We start from the raw sequence: 17189 nt of genomic DNA on the forward strand, positions 1-17189 counted from the left end.
TCCTGAAGAACTCTGAATAGAAAAACAAAAAACTACCTAAAGAATAATCCAGGAAGACTTCTGAAGCTTTCATGCTTCCCAATGAATTTTGCAACACGGACAGCATGTATCAGCTTGTTTTTATATATTAATTTCATAAACTATATTGTACAGACCTACTACCTTGACTAACCAACAACTTACTTCTGTCTCCATGAAATTTCCGACATGTTTTTACGGCAACAAAGACATCTTCCTTTTTCACTGGCTCTTTCTATTTGGACAGAACAAAAATGCATTTTGTAATTGCAGGCTCTGCCTTTAACATTTTATAGGATATGTATGTCCATACATATAGTAAAACAGAAGATACCTTTTCATTGTACAGCGTATCAAGTCAAATAGTGTATTAGTAATAAAGTAGTACTGAAATTTTTGTCTCTTGAAAAAGGATCGTTAACAGTTTAAAATTCCTAGAATAACATTATTGAAATACTTTTTCTGTTGATGTAGTATTCTAACATGAACTAAAATATCTATCATTAAGAAAAGAAAATGAGTGGTGAAACTTGTTGCACTAAGAATGATTTGTCTGAAAAAAAGTTTTTTGTTTTTTTTTTTTAACTTCTTTGTGAACTATATGATGATCCTAAAAAGAAGCTTAAACACTACACACGAGAAATGTGAATTTCCTCAACTCTACAAAAGACAAAAAAAATCATTTAACCACCTTTATTTTCCTTTTTGGCACCTAGAATTTTGCTCTCCTGGAATCATGGAACACTTTTATACCTCTAGCAACAGCTAATGCATAACATCATAAATGTATTCTCCCAGAGGTAGAAGAGATGGATTGTACATTAATGTACCAAATACTGTGTTACATTTTATCTTTAGCCTAAACAAGTTTTAGATTTCCATCTGTGGGGAAAAAAAAAAAAAAAATATCTGTACTTTAGTATCTCACAGAAACACACAGAATTACTTTAAAGATCATAGGCTGCTAAAGCATTGTGGTAAAAAGACCCATTAAAGCATATGTGATAATTGTTTGCCAGGAAATATCCTGTGCCACGGAAGGCTGAAAACAAAGACAAATGCCACAACAAACTTTTTTTTTTTAATTGAAAAATATTTTCTTAAGCTTTGAAATTTTTTAAAGTAAAATATTAAGCATTTTAGTAAGAGTTTTACCTTAACTAAGCAAGTGGTATTTAAAGTTTGGGACTTACACAAAGTGGCAGAAAATTACTGAATGTTGTAGCACACTGATCAACCTTATACGAGTTCACGTCATCTGTGCAGAACTCAGGCACTGGTGTAAGATGGGGTCCATCCCCTTTCTGCCAAATATACAGGGCAATCTATCGAAACAGAAAGCATTTACATCAGTAAGAAAAACTCGATAAACATATTCAGGGCTTACAAAAAAAAACACATTACAAGTTAAGCTTAACAAAGGAAATGGAAAATATGAGATGCCAGAGAGGATCTGCCTTTATTGATTTACAGCCCGTTCCAATGCTTAATAACCCTTTCGGTAAAGAAGTACTTCCTAACATCCAACCTAAAACTCCCCTGTCGCAACTTTAGCCCATTCCCCCTCGTCCTGTCACTAGGCACGTGGGAGAATAGACCAACCCCCACCTCTCTACAGCCTCCTTTCAGGTAACTGTAGAGAGCGATGAGGTCGCCCCTGAGCCTCCTCTTCTCCAGGCTGAACAAGCCCAGCTCCCTCAGCCGCTCCTCGTAAGACTTGTTCTCCAGACCCCTCACCAGCTTGGTCGCCCTTCTCTGGACTCGCTCGAGCACGTCCATGTCCTTTCTGTAGCGAGGGGCCCAAAACTGAACACAGTACTCGAGGTGCGGCCTCACCAGAGCCGAGTACAGGGGCACAATCACTTCCCTCGACCTGCTGGCCACACTGCTTCTTATACAGGCCAGGATGCCGTTGGCCTTCTTGGCCACCTGAGCACACTGCTGGCTCATATTCAGCCGACTATCCACCAATACTCCCAGGTCCTTCTCGGCCAGGCAGCTTTCCAGCCACTCATCTCCCAGCCTGTAGCTCTGCTTGGGGTTGTTGCAGCCCAGGTGCAGGACCCGGCACTTGGCCTTGTTGAACTTCATGCAGTTGACCTCAGCCCATCGCTCCAGCCTATCCAGATCCTCCTGCAGAGCCTTCCTGCCCTCGAGCAGATCGACACACGCACTTAGCTTGGTGTCATCTGCAAACTTACTGAGGGTGCACTGGACGCCCTCATCCAGATCATCGATAAAGATATTAAAGAGGACCGGCCCCAGTACCGAGCCCTGGGGGACTCCACTAGTGACCGGCCTCCAACCAGATTTGACTCCATTCACCACAACTCTCTGGGCCCGGCCATCCAGCCAGTTTCTAACCCAGCGAAGCGTACGCCAGTCCAAGCCACGAGCAGCCAGTTTCTTGAGGAGAATGTTGTGGGGAACGGTGTCAAAAGCCTTACTGAGGTCAAGGTAGACCACGTCCACTAGCTGGATACCTCTTGCTCACACTTACCTCTTGCTTACATTACTAGAGCCAACATCTATTTTTTTTGCTATAACAAATTATATACATACTCAAGCTTTAAAGGACTAAATTAGTTTAATATATTCAAGCACATCAAAACAACTGATCTCTAACTTTTGTAAGAAGAGGTGGAATGAATATTTGCACCGTCCTTTAAATTAAACACAAGTTCTTATTTTGTTGCTTTTTGGAAATTATTTTGATAATTTGGAATAGGTAGGGCTACTTCTTCCTATGTAGAAGTTTTCAGCTTTTCAAAAGAGATACATTCTCTAGTGACAATTTGAAATTAAATTTAAAATTTAAAATCAGCGATGACATTGAGAAGTTGTAAAATGCACTGAACGAAAATGTAGTAAATATTCTAAACTATAGTAGATCCTTGTCTATTTTAAACGGAACAACAACCAAGAAAGGCAGCAAAAATTTACAGAAAAAAGAGGAAGAGGCAAACCAGTGATGCCTGAAGCTGACAAAGAAAATACCCTTTGAGTTTATGTTACTAATTTTATTACAAAGTAAATGATTACTTCAATCTGTATTTTCTTAAACATCAAGAACACCCAGACTTGCCCAAAATTTGTATTGCAAACCTTTTACACTGCTTATAATGCCAGACTAAATATTCATGCAGAAGAATTCTATGCTGGGTGCCTTCCTCAGACCAGTTAAAAGATTAACTCTAGTTCATCTAAAATTGTTCAAAAATTTGCTAGAACAAAGTGAAGTTTCTCAAAATCTAGAAGGCAGAAAAGAGCATCTCATTAAGTACGTGAATTCAGAGCTTCCCAGCTGCACTGACATACATTTTGAATGCTTAAACTCTCTCAAGGACAGCTCAAAGATGTGAAAGCATCTTCCACTTTGTACAAGAGCTCTTTGAGCATAGACTGAAGATGTAGGAATCCCCGGGTTGCTTCCGCCTAACTGTCAGAAATTACAGTTTCTACTTTTGAAGAGGTTGCTATGCCAACAAACCATGGACATTCTGGGAAAAGACTCTCCATGCTACCTCATGAAACAGAGTCAGTGTGCAAAAATTAAGAGTCAAGGAACCAACACAGTGTAGCAAAGAGGAGTCTGACTCTACCATACAGGGTGAGTGGGACTCCTCCATGCAAAGAAAATCAGTCTTGGGTTTTCAAATGTTCCCAGCAACCACTGCATGAAGAATAAGCGTGTGTTTCACTGGAATATGGGACTAGACCCAGCACATACCAAAGGCAATGAAATTGAGTCTCCTTCTCTCTGTTTCATGCCTGCTTGGGAAGTAGGAACCATTAGTTTAAAATTCCCTCAGGTTATGCAGGGTCAGAATACAAATCCTCTTTTAGGGGTAATTCACCATTAATCTATTATTAAGAGAGCAAAATATTTTCTCCTCACCAGTGTTTGAGAAGAACTCAGTGCAAACCAAGAGCATTAAGTATGGTCTGGACATACCCAGGTCATCACAAATTAGAGACTTCTAATATCAGCCCTATCAACAGACTGAGTCACAGAATCACAGAGGGGTGAGGCTGGCAGGGAGCTCTGGTGGTCATTTTGTCCCGCCCCCTGCCCCAAGCAGGGACACCCAGAGCAGGCTGCCCAGGACCACGTCCAGGCAGCTTCTGGAGATCCCCAAGGAGGAGACCCCACAGCCTCTCTGGGCAGCCTGTGCCAGGGCTCCGTCACCCACCCAGCACAGAAGTGCTGCCTGGTGCTCAGAGGGAGCCTCCTGGGTGCCCGGCTGTGCCCATGGCCTCCTGTCCTGGCACTGGGCACCGCTGAGCAGAGCCTGGCTCCGTCCTCTCTGCACCCTCCCTTCAGGGATTTAGGGACACGGATGGGATCCCCCTGAGCCTCCTCTTCTCCAGGCTGAGCAGTCCCAGCCCTCTCAGACTCTCCTCATAGAAAAGGTGCTCCAGTCCCTGCATCATCTTTGTGGCCCTATGTTGGTCCATTTCCAGTATGTCCATTTACCTCTTGCACAGGGGAGATCCCAAACTGGACACCACGTGGACCTTCATCAATGCTGAGTAGAGTGGAAGAAGGACTATTTCTCTTTAGCTGCTGGCAGTATTTTGCCTAATGCAGTCAAAAACACTGCTAGCTTTCTTAGTGGCAAGGACACATTGCTGACTTGTTGAAGAATTTCAGCATCCTCAGAAAAATCCAGTAACCTATGCACAGCCAATTCTGGAACTCAGGGGGAATAAAAGAGAAGGACTGCTAGGACTGGAGGCAGGCTTGAGAACAGAACTGCATTCTTGAAACTTAAGCTTAGAGATTTGAAAGTTTTTAAACAGCAAACAACTAGTGTGCAGTCACATACTAAAACAATTAACTGACAAGATTTTAAAATGTTGCTGGTTATAAGTGCGCTGTCATAACTACACATGCACTCAGACCACTTCAATTGCACAGTACTCTTCAGTTTAATCGCACTGAAAAGAGTTTAAATTACTGCATTTTAATTTGTACCTGATGGGATACAGACAACAGCTGTGAGTGCAGACACAGTTGCCACCAATGCTCAGATGGCAGTGACTAGTTAAGGCACTGTAATTAAGTTGCAGGTTCTTCATACACAAGGAGAAGTTCTGTAGTTTGTAAATTCTGATTTCTTAAAGCCTCACCATTGTTAAGTGGTCTGTTTCTTTGCTGTTTTAGCAATATTTTGGAAACACACATGATCTTAGCATTAAAAGTGAGTTCAACAAGGTACTAAAGAGAAGGGCCTCTCTGTATTGAAGAAAATGGAGAAGCATGAGTAGCAGTTCAGCTTAATACCATTAATAGTGGTTGGAATAGAGGAAGAATATGGAGAAGACATGGAACATATACACGCTTCTGGTAAGGAGCAGGCAATGAACACATCCGTCTCCAAAGTTCTCTCTTTGCCTTGCTACTATAATCATGTTACAGAATATAAGTGGTTTCTGAACCTGTCTTGTAGCTGGGAGAGTACGTAACTTCATAGCCTCCAGTACATTTTAAGATTGTATTAGTTCAAAATTCAGCTATTCAGAATGAACATTTACCACGTGAACCAAAAAAAAAAAAAAAAAGCAATGTTTGTGCTGCACAAATAACATTTAAGAACTGTAAATTAACATTAATTATTTATGAAGGTTTGTGATGCGCTATGATTTCCCACTAAATAATGAATCTTGAATAAAAACCCTTAGACTAGTGTCAAACTCTTCAATTTCAGGGGCAAGGATAGACTGCCCTTTTGGTTATAGAACAGGATGACACTGTCCTTAAAATAACGGAAATAGATTTACAATACAAGATGAAAGATAGCCTTAATCCTAGTTTAAATCTAATATTAGATATATTATATATACTATATACTAATATATAAACTATATATATATATATATACTGTTCACTTCCAGTACAGAATAGCAGGACTTATGCTGTATCAAGCAATTACAAAAAGTCTAAAAAACCATCTAAAAATGAACAACAGCATGACCGTATTTAAAGATAGGCATTCCAGATGGGAAGGGAGATAAATGTTATGGATGTAAGTAAGAACTTGGGGAAAAAAGAAGGTTAAAAAAAGCTGATACAGAGCACAGTAAAACACCAAGGACTAGAGGAGCACGTTATTAGGACTCTGTCAAACTAAAACATTTCTTAAAACATTTATCATCTTTCATAAACTTAAACATTACGTGCAATCATTAAAGATCACAGATTATATCCTTTCATGTGTTGTCAATCTTGATTCACACACGAAGGCTGTAGGAAGACAGAAATGATTTAAGAAGACAGTGATTTATAAAATAAATGAGGAGGAATGGATCTGTCTCCAGGGAGCTGTGAGACTGTGCAGAAAGAATAACCACAGAGCTGAAGCAGGTTATCAATGGCAATAAATTTGAAATGAAACATATGCAAAGAATTGCTAACAGAATAAGGAGATGGAAATAATTTTTCCAGACAAGTGATCAATTGCTTTTCATTTATCAGCATGTGGCACACAGAAGAAAAATCTGCTAATGATTTATTCTGATGACACTGTGTTTAGAGGCTTTGTCAGTGCTGAGGTAGACTAGAATATTGTGAATATCCAAATGACTTTGAGGTAAGTTACAAACACAAGATTAACACTGTGAAGCACAAGGTCTTGAATTCAGGAAAATTAACAAGTGGAAAGAAACAGCTTGTTGGCATGTTTCATGTAGGAAAATGGAGGCTGAGGGGGTCTAATTGCTTTGGAGAAATACATCAGTCAAGGAGGGAAAACCATGTGAAAGAACAGCACTGGCACAAAATCAAACTCAATTAAATATGCTACCAATGCATACTCTATAAATACACTATAGATTTATGTTGGAAATGAGGAGCTTTCTAACCATTACGGCAAAAAGATCTGGAACCGCAGCAATAGCTTTAAGATATTTTTTTTGTGTTTTTTTTTTCTTTTTTTTTCTCTCGTTTCCATCTGGGCCAGAACCACAATTTATGGCTGACTTTTAGGAGAGTTTTTGGTTTTTTAAATTCAACATCACTCATTATTTCAGGCCCAAATCAGCAAGCTTACTCCATATTCATCTCCCCATTGCCCCACCATTCAGTTCACCTTTGGCGACAATACAAAATCCCGGGCTGTATAAACATTTCGAAGGAAAAAAAAATACAAAAACATCAGAAAAAGGCAGTGATCTTCTTTCAGATCCCCACTCCTTTCTTCTCATGCTCCTTTCAGTCAACTCACCTATTCTCTGAAGACCTAGTAGCTAGGCTTTAAAACTGTTGGCAGCCAGAGGCAAAGAAATTTCCAAACTGCCCCACTGCAAGTTGATCACACTGACACAAGTTTCCATTCCTCAAGCTATTTCATCTGAAGTTCAACATATCTAGCTGTGAGAGTCCAATTTAGAAAGTAAATGAGGCTTGCCAGTGTCTGAGACGCTATTTGCGCCAGCGTACGTTTCATTAATTAGAAGACTCCCTCTCTATAGAGCAAGCCTCAGAAGATACCTCACTGTACACAATCATGCATATTAATATGAATGCAATTTTATTTATGAATTCTTCCGTGCTTGAAATGCAGTTTTAAAGTGTTACGTTATAATATTCTAAAGCAAGGGAAAGAAATTAAACATGCTATCGCATTCAGAATTTTTAGCAACCTCAGAAAATACATCATTGCCATTGTAAGTTTATCAATATTCAAACATGAGACTTTTTTTTTTTTTTAACTTAATTCACAGGTATAGCACACTGCTTACCTCATGTTTTAGATCTATAGTAAAGTCTGACTTGAGTGGTTCACTTTTCAACTTGATTGCAAGCCTATACAAATAAAGATGAAGTTTACTCACTTTAGAAAGCATATTAGAAAAATAAACATTCACTATTGTACGCAGTAAAGTGGCTGGTGTTTTAGACCATCTTATAAAAAAATCCCACTTCCATATTTATTGCCACCCAAATCAACTTGTATTTCTTTTTTGTATCTTTTTTTTTTTTTTGTCTGCACGCAGTGTGATGATGTTAATACTGGTTTTCAGCACACACATTTTGACATTTTCTTCCTGCCCAGGAAGAAAGCTCTCATCTGGAGAAGACAGGAACAGTCTGGCATAACATTTTCAATAGATTTAAAGCAGCAGTGTCTTTGAAGCTCCATACTGATCAGCATCTCAAACTTCAGACACTATTCTCTTTTTTTGTGTTTTACAAATTACAATATTTAGGCACCTTCAATTTACGGAAAGATCTTGCTACGGCATGATGCATTCAACTTCTGAAATCTATGAACTTTTAAGTATCTAAGCTGAGCTAACCATCCAGGCTCTCTCTACAGCATGAGAAAAACATTTCTAGAGGGCAGTGCAGTCACTGGAAGATCCAGGAATAAAACTACTGTCTGGAGGTGCCTACATTTTTAAAATGACAGAGATGGTACTGAAAACTAGCTGACGTGATGTTCACTTTTAGATAGGCAGGATTCAGCAGAACAGATCACACGCACAGGCACAACAATGATACTGTACATATGTTTCAATGTTATTTCTGTACATATGTCTATTTAAAAATTCTTAAGTGTTCATCTATAATAGCTACGCATGAATGTACAGAATAAGGAAGAAATGGAATTTTGTCAAAGGAGTATTTTCAGGGTACGTTTATAGTAGGAGTACAAATCTGTGCATGCATACCCTGAGCTAGTTGTACATTACCATGACTAGCTGGGTATCCTTCTTTGTACCTTAGATCCTCAAACCAAAGTAGACTTGCAGGTGTTAGCATGGATGCTGATAATAAAAGTAACAACAGCAAGAGCCCAATGTAGGCTAGAAAACCAATGCATGACGTCCAATAAACAGCTATGTCATCAGCCTGCAGTGACAGAGTATATCCCAAGCTGTCTGCCCTAGCTAAGCTGCAATCAGTATTCAAAGACAGCTCAGAATGAAAATTTGACTTTGGATATTTACATGATCTGTAGATGCTCAAGTATACTGCAGGCACGTGTTCAACTTTTATAGAAAATATTAATCCATATGAAATCATAACTTGTTAAAATAATATTGATTAGCAGCTAGAAAAAAAAAGTAGAAATTTAAAACTTAATTGCTATCAATAAACAATTAAGAAGTGATTAAAAATCCAATTCTTACTTGTTAACAAGTGGAATACTAAGTGCCCATCCAGCAGCAAAATCTGGAAATTTAAAGACTGTCGGATTTTCAGCAAAGGCATAGTGGTGAATTATTGTAGATTCTTCATCATATAATGCTTTACCTAAAAACCACTCCTGTAAAGGAATATAGGAAACAATTTTGTTCATCTACAGCATCCTTTTAGTGAAGATGATGACTGCATTCATGCTGAATAAAGCAAACCTGAAAACAAAAACAAGGGAAGCATATTGTTCACAATAATTCAGACAAAAATTGTCTGTACAAATGATGAAACAGAATTCCCAACTACCCTAATGGTTATATTAAATCACTCAGGTGTGGAGTTGTCAGCAAAATGACAGAAACTCAGACTGTCCTTTTTCTTTTTCCTGACAATTTACTAGTTCATCACTAAAATGGATTCAAATTAGGGCAATTTTTTTTCACTAAAGATACTCCTTCTCCATACTCCCTACCATATTTCATTTTTCTCCTCCTTTAAAGGGGCAGCTGTCAGCAAAAATGAAAAATACCATGCATTAGAATAGTTCACACACTTAAGGTAAATAAATAATTTACACAAAATTTGAGAGAAAAGGAAAAATATTCAAGTAAAAGTACTGTTAAAGCATCCACCTCCAAAAAATGTCTGACCCCAAGAGCATCCTCCTCAGTAGCCACCTTCCTACCTCCAAGCACATGTAGCTATATAGTTTGTGCTAAATTTTATACCTGCCTCGAGTAAACGAGGAAGAATGTGTGAGATTTGGCCAAAGCAGGGAAAGTCAGCAAATAGGAGAAGTGAGCTCTGCGTGCACAGGACACACCTCCAGCCAAAACCGACTGGCTGAGCCTGGCAGGAGCATGAAAACATGACTGCCCCATAGGACATTCAGCCTGGCAAGCACCCAGCTGCCCAGAAGGCAATAAAAGGACACCAGGAGCTGCTGGTGATATGTGTTTTCCCACACACACTTGAGTCAAAGCTATGGGATGCTGCCTGCTTCGAGGGCCTCACCTCTGTAAGGATCCCTTTGGTGTGGCCAGCTCATGGCTAGGACCCATATATAAGCAACTCAAGTTGAAGCAAATGGATGCCACCCACTCCTGCCCAGAATCCTGATGCTACAAGGGACTGATGCAGGTGTAACCTGCCTTGCATACGAACGCGTGTGTGAGGTGTTGAGTGCTTTAACCCTGAATTCTGATTTTTCTCCTCGCTTTGATCAGCTACTATCAATAAAACTAAATTGAATGAAGCTTGTATTTGACTAGTTACTTCTTCAGGTAACAAAGGCTGAAAAGTTGTTTGCTCCGAAAATCCCCACGTGCCTCCTGAGGCTGAGTGCTGTTCAGGAATCTGTTGAGGAAACAGCCAAAGTTAAACTGACACTATCCATTACGTGAAAAATATAAGGATGAGGAATTTATTCACCATTTTTTTTTAAAATCAATTTCACAGGAGTTGCTACCAGGTACCTACTTACTCAGCCCTCAATTTACATCTTCAACCTTAACAGACCCTGTTTTCTCCTTCCTTTATTGGAACAATTCAAGAGTGTTCAGTTAAACAAAATATTGGGAGGTGAAAGAAAATGGACAAACATACTAATTTTTAAGTACAGAGGTGACTGCGTTGAAAAAAATCCAAGTAATTCTTTAGGACCATTTCCGCAAAATGTTTTTTAACACTTGTAAGGCCTCCAAGATTTCAGAGTGTTCAAAACACAAGTACTCTATTCAGTTTCAGAAACAGATAATAAATACTAACATTTTCATCTGACAGCAATATTATTATCCTAGTTACCTTAATTCTGGATGCTAACTTTTACATCAAAACAATCTATTAACTACAAAACTTTTTTTTTTTAATTTCTCTATAAAATACATAAAATTAAATCCATCCATACACCCTTCTCTGGCTTTCACAGAGTATTGTCTCTGGCATTATTAAGCCACAAATCAACACAGTGAAGGCATTCCAGTTTACAGCTGATACTCTGCAAGCTGGTTTGTTCGTAACATCGCTTATTTACTACACTGATATGTAGGATGAGTTGTTTTGTGCAGGCTGGTTTTACAAGATGAAATCAGTTATGTACTAAGGAACTTACAAAGTACTTTGCATATAGGTATTAACAGCTATTAAGTCATTACTGCCCACCAGCTTGGTTTGCTCATTCTGCATGTCTCTGGAGCTACAGTCTGTCATCCTATTAGGATGATAGGAAGAGGAGTGGCACATACAATTTGGTTTAACCTTGCTGTCTCTCATTATGAAAGCACAGGTTGAATCAATTGGCTGTTAAATCATAGTATCACAGAGGGGTTGAGGGACACCCAGAGCAGGCTGCTCAGGACCACGTCCAGGTGGCTTTTGAAGATCCCCAAGGAGGGAGACTCCACAGCCTCTCTGGGCAGCCTGTGCCAGGGCTTGGTCATCCTCACACTAAAAAAAAAAACTGTGTTTCCTTATGTTTGGACACAACTCATCATCTGAGTGCTGGCCTTGTCATCTTTATGTAAATCAGATATTCCTCACTGTTTATTAGTTTTACTGCAGTCAGTAATATCCTTGGTTAACAACACAGGTCATTCTCTTAACATTCCTCTATGGTCTCTTATGGTGCTTCAACACATCTGTTTTCACTCATATTGCATTCGCATCACTCTCTATAGCTCTGTTACTAACCTCTACATATTGAGATTGAAAAGCTGCAGATTCATCAGCTATTCACATGCCCCTTGTAGACCTTTTATTATGATTAATGTATACCAGCTTTTTATTATGCAGACTGCTGACATGATAGAATGAATTATGAATGAGCTCATTCTGGTCTAGCTCATCTTAAATTATGTAAATGATGGACTACTACTTTATATAAGGAATCGGTTATGGACTGTTACACTAAGATGACTATCACTCTATAAAAGCAAAATATTTTATTTTCCTTTTAAAGCAGGTCAGAACATAATTTGTCGCCGTAATAGGATTTACACACCTGCAAAGGAGAGATTTAAAACTGGCATGCAAGCAGCATCTACAAGAAATGTTATGTTTCTGTTCAGGAAACATCAAGTAGAAGGAGGTGTTTCTGAAACAGAAATAATTGGATATCCCAAAGGCTTGGAAATATTCAATAGGCCGTTTTGAAGACAGTGTGTTTAAAAAATGTACAATGTCTAAATAATTATTGTTATCATTTTAGAAAAGAATTGTGTGAAAATGCAACAAGGCCATGTGCCTGCAACAGAAGTAAATACACTACAATGAGATCTGAAGCAGAGTTCAATATTCAGTCAAGGTAACAATAACGAGGCAAAGCATATTTCTCACAGGAGATTCTGGCTTCTTTTACTGCAGGCCAAAGAAGGACATCAAGCTGAGGCATTTTTTTCTGAACACTGAGAACTCTAAATATTAGCAGATTTCTTATTAGTTGCACTGCCAAATTCAACTGTGTTCCTTGGTGACTGCTTTTTTCTTTAGTTCTGCAAGTCTTTTGGTGTTCTTTCTTTTCCAGCAGGTGAAGATTTTACTTCTGTCTTATCACCAAGACAGTTCAGAAAGAGAATGCAAATAAAACACCCTAACATATTAGATCAGAAACAGTTTGCCTAGTATTAGTCATTCTGTCTGATAATAATCAGAATAGAGAACAGACAAGAAAAAGGGGAGGGGAAGACACAGCAGATTACGTCCATCTTTTTACTGCTGATACATCATTTTTGGGATATCCACAGAAGGACTTCTTTTCTGCTCAATTTTAACAGTTATTCAACAGCTAGACGTGTTCTCATGGTAGTTAAATACCTTGCTCACTCTCAGCATCAAAAATCTATTCCTCTATTTTAAGCTGTTTGAAGATATCATTTCCAATGCTTAAACTATAAGCCATACAAACAGTGATATAAAATTGAATTCTTGACAATAGAAACACTTCTATAACATGAAATCCTAAAATTCTGTGTTTACACTTCTGTACTTAAAAACAAAATGATTCCCCCATTTAATCTAAAAACCTATTCAAGCACATTCAAAATAAAATGAAATATCTAAATTTTTACTTCACCTTAGAAGCATCAAATCTTCCAAGAGTTTCTAGCAGCTTTACAACTTGTATTCTTGTATCTTCTTCACAGAAGAAAATCCATGAGGAATTCCTACCATAGGCAACAGAGAAGCTAACAAAAGAAATTATCGTTTTACTACTAAACTGGCTTACAAACAGAAGGATAGATTCAACATCCCACTCCCCAAATATGAGTACTTGGCAATTAATTATTAATTTACACAAACTTTTACTATTAACGTAGTATTACATAATCAGAGCATAACAGTGAATGGATAGCAGCCTCTGCTGCTATCTACTTATATAGCACTAATTAGCCCAGAAAGAAAGGAACAGACAAACATAAAGAATGTCCACTCAAAAATGTCTATGTCCTACAGGTGTAGTCATCGATCAATTCAAAGTTTATAGGCGGCAGTTTAAGTTACCATCCTCTCTGTACCTCAACTTTCTTCCAACTAGCCTCATTATTGGGCACCTAACACTGCAATTATCCTGGAACTGCCTGAAGAGATGTTTCATGACGGCTGTTTGACACTGATCACATCGTTGTCCCCAACTTAAAAACTTCATTAGCTCTTTCAATACGGTTAAACTATGTAGACTGAAGAGACTCCCCACCTTCCTCAAAGATAACACTAATCCTGATGCAGATTTCCTGACTCCTTCATGAAACTGTCATCTTTAATTTCTCCACTCTTCCCAAATGATTTTTCCACAACTTAACAAAGAAAAAAAAAAGCCTTAAAAATTCATGACATTGTAATGCTAGGAAAAAAAAATCTTTAATTGTCCTTCTCATAGCTTTTATGCTGGTTTAATTAAAGAAATCATCTGAGGAGAGGGATAAGAAATTAGATTCTGTAGACATCACAGCCTTCTTCCTCTGCAGCACTGTTTACTGATAAAATCAGCAGTGAAAATAAACAACAGAAATGTAAGTCAGCAAAAATAAGTAAAATAGGGTGATAGGATTATTTATGTTCTAGGGAACTATATTTTCTTTTAAAAACTACACAAAAAAAACAACCAAACAAAAAACAGAACAACACATAACATTGTCTGAAGGATATTTCTGCTAGACCATGAGACATCTGCATCTACAGGTCTTCAAATAATGTGCTAGAAGCACCAGATGGTTGCCTGGTACTAAACTAGTTTATTTTTTTTATTCTGGCATAAGTCGCATATTCCTGTAAAGCTACCTTTTCTCTGTGTCTTGCAATGGTATTTGATCACTCACTGCTTTCTGCTTTTGATATTTGATTTGCTGAACTATAATAGCTGGAAGAACTCACACTTCATTCATCCTTTCAGTTTGTAAAAACATGTACTTGTCTTCTCAACACTGAAACCTAGTCACTTCTGTCATTCGGGCAACAAACAAAATGCAGTCAGCTAGGAAAAACCTATTTGACATAACACTTCCTAGCTGTTCCTTCTAAAACCTGCCAAATAAGTACCTGAATTGGTATCAGATAACTTCATGTTTTTAAGTATGTACAGTATTCAGTGCCCTAAGTAGGCTGAAGGCTTTTCTCTCATGTTTTAGTGAACAGCTAGAACTTTAGGAGAGAAACATCTGGATTTATGTGAAAGCAGGTGGGTGAAGGACAAGGAGAAAACTATAATAATACACAAAACAATAATTAATGTATCTTGTGAATATAGCACATAAAATTTCACTAAAGGAATGACCTGTTCATCTAGCTGCTGATGGACAAATAATGATTTTCAGGGCTATGGACTTACACAGAGTTCATACCATACAAATTTGGAATTCAGAGTGCAAGGAACTATTGGAGAAACTCAGGGAAGACGCAGTTTTAGGGTAAGGGTGCTGTATGTCAGTAGATGTCTTATGACTGCATCTTCAGAAAGCAAACCTTTTTCCAAGTTAAACCCTGCCCAAGAACTAAAAATTAAGAATTTTTGTAACTGTTTAGAGGCCTCCTTAAAATTGCTGTCAACTATGAAATTGAGGGAAGCCATTCTCGTGAAAGCAGTTTTCAGGTAGGAATGCATCTGACATCACAATTCCTACCATTGTCAGCTCCTGCAGAATGGGACAATCCCTTGAATCTTTCTCTCTTCCTCCTCTTCTTTACATTGAAAAAAACTAAATAGTACAAGCCCCACAGCATGAACTTATTTCTAAATTACTCTAAGTGTTTATTCTGCCAAAATGATAAAAGAAACAGGCACAAGGAACTTGATATTCCAGAATTCACTTCAAGATGGAAATCCAGAAAGCGATTTTTCTTTATTGATTCCTGAAAAAAATCTTCTACTTTATCACACAAATGAATATCTGTATTTTTTCATCTACGTTTTGCTACCTTGTAGGAGCTGTATCTGTAAGCCTTGTCATTGAGACATAAATAATTCAGAAGAGAAGCCATGAGGTTACTGAAAGGGGAGCTAAGAAGAAAAAACAAAGATGACATAGCTGGAACATCATCTTCCAGTTTTTCATTTTATTTCAATTCTCCTTGTGCATCTTTTTCACATGCATCTTAAAAGATAACCACCATATAAGCACCATTTTCATGTTTCTGCTCATACAGAAAGCAATGGAAAGCAGAAGAGAGAATAGTAAGAAAATCCTGTCCTGTAATCAGTCTGATGCAAAACTCCCAAACCAAGCCAAAAAATATCTTGAGTACCTCTATGCATCTTGAGCACCTCTGATGCAAAACCCCCAAACCAAACCAAAAAATATTTTGAGTACCTCTAGTAATATCATTGTTCTTCTGATGTGCCATTAGCTAAACTAAACCTCAAGAGGCTGCACAGCGTCTGGCATCAATTTCAAAGGCAAGTTTGAGGTGAAAGACAGCCATTGGTACCCTGGAGCTTTAGGTCTTTCTCAAACAGGAATTGTTACTTCCTAACAGTTTGTAACATACTACCAAGTAAATGCTGCAAGACTTCCTCAGAGCAATCTGCATAAGTTAAAATGAAAAGGTATTTGAAATTCCCTGTGTCCTCTGACCATGGTAAGATAAAAATTGGCCATAAAAACTTCTAAAAAGATGCCAAAACCTCCACCTTTCCTCTGTGGAGGAGTATTACCTCCTAGGAACACTGTGAGCAATGGAAGATGGAAACCCAATACAGGTATTATTTACTACTTTTCTTTTTTTTTTTTTTTATGACTTATCCTCTTCAGACGAGTAATCTGACAAGTCAAAGATTCTGAAATACCTCACTCTTTACCCTGTGAGCAAATGGAGAATATACCTTTAAAAATGGTATTTCTTTTGACTAGTTTACTTTCCTAATAATTTTAAGACCCATAACTTTTTGAGGCAGGCAGTTGTTCGTTTATATTATCACTTCCGTAATTGTTCTTAAATTTAGAATATCCTTCTCTGATTTAATTAAATTTAACAGAAAACTGCTTTAGAAAGATTAAAAAAAAAAGAGCAAGAATGTAAAAAGATAAGGTAACAACTCTGATCCAAAAGTTGTTGCTTCTGTGAAAAAAAAGTCTGAGCAATCCATATTTATATCCTTTGTTAAAAATAAATAATCTGAAAATAATTAGCATTTATTACACTTACTCTCTCATTAATGGTAATATGGTCCATGCACCTTCATGCCTGTCCATCTGATGAATAAGCAGGACTATAGGTAATTCCTTTAAGAAAAATAAATACACTCTTATTAAACATAAACAATATACACTTTTTTCCCCCTAAACACCAACTAATCTTAAAAAAAAAAAAATTTTACTCTGGAATGACTACTTGGTTCTTCATTGCTCTTACTGGTATGTAGCCCTGCAGAATAGATGACTTAAAATGTTACAAAATAAGGTGACCTACAGTTTAGAGAAAGTGCTTCTTACAGCTCATGATTCCTTCTTCTGTATTAGATATAAAGCTAATATACTTTGAGATAAATATTTTGCATAAATCCTATGTAATCAATGAAGCAATATATCATACTCAC

At 37.7% G+C, this 17189-nt stretch overlaps 1 protein-coding gene across 2 annotated transcripts in view; it reads right to left on the minus strand.

The window, feature by feature from the left end:
* B3GLCT (beta 3-glucosyltransferase) overlaps positions 1-17189 on the minus strand; it is a 63422-nt gene that overhangs the window by 15913 nt on the left and 30320 nt on the right. The window contains exons 5-10 of one of the 2 annotated variants that reach the window (XM_048055305.2): positions 16799-16875; positions 13233-13344; positions 9157-9293; positions 7762-7825; positions 1212-1343; positions 184-253 (exon numbers count right to left, since the gene is read on the minus strand). In XM_048055305.2, coding sequence (XP_047911262.2) covers positions 184-253; positions 1212-1343; positions 7762-7825; positions 9157-9293; positions 13233-13344; positions 16799-16875 — 592 coding nt within the window. The remainder of the gene's footprint in view (positions 1-183; positions 254-1211; positions 1344-7761; positions 7826-9156; positions 9294-13232; positions 13345-16798; positions 16876-17189) is intronic. The other variant, XM_066989719.1, reaches the window with a different exon arrangement.

Source organism: Anser cygnoides, chromosome 1, assembly GCF_040182565.1.
Source record: "Anser cygnoides isolate HZ-2024a breed goose chromosome 1, Taihu_goose_T2T_genome, whole genome shotgun sequence".
NCBI classification, from domain to species: Eukaryota; Metazoa; Chordata; class Aves; order Anseriformes; family Anatidae; genus Anser; species Anser cygnoides.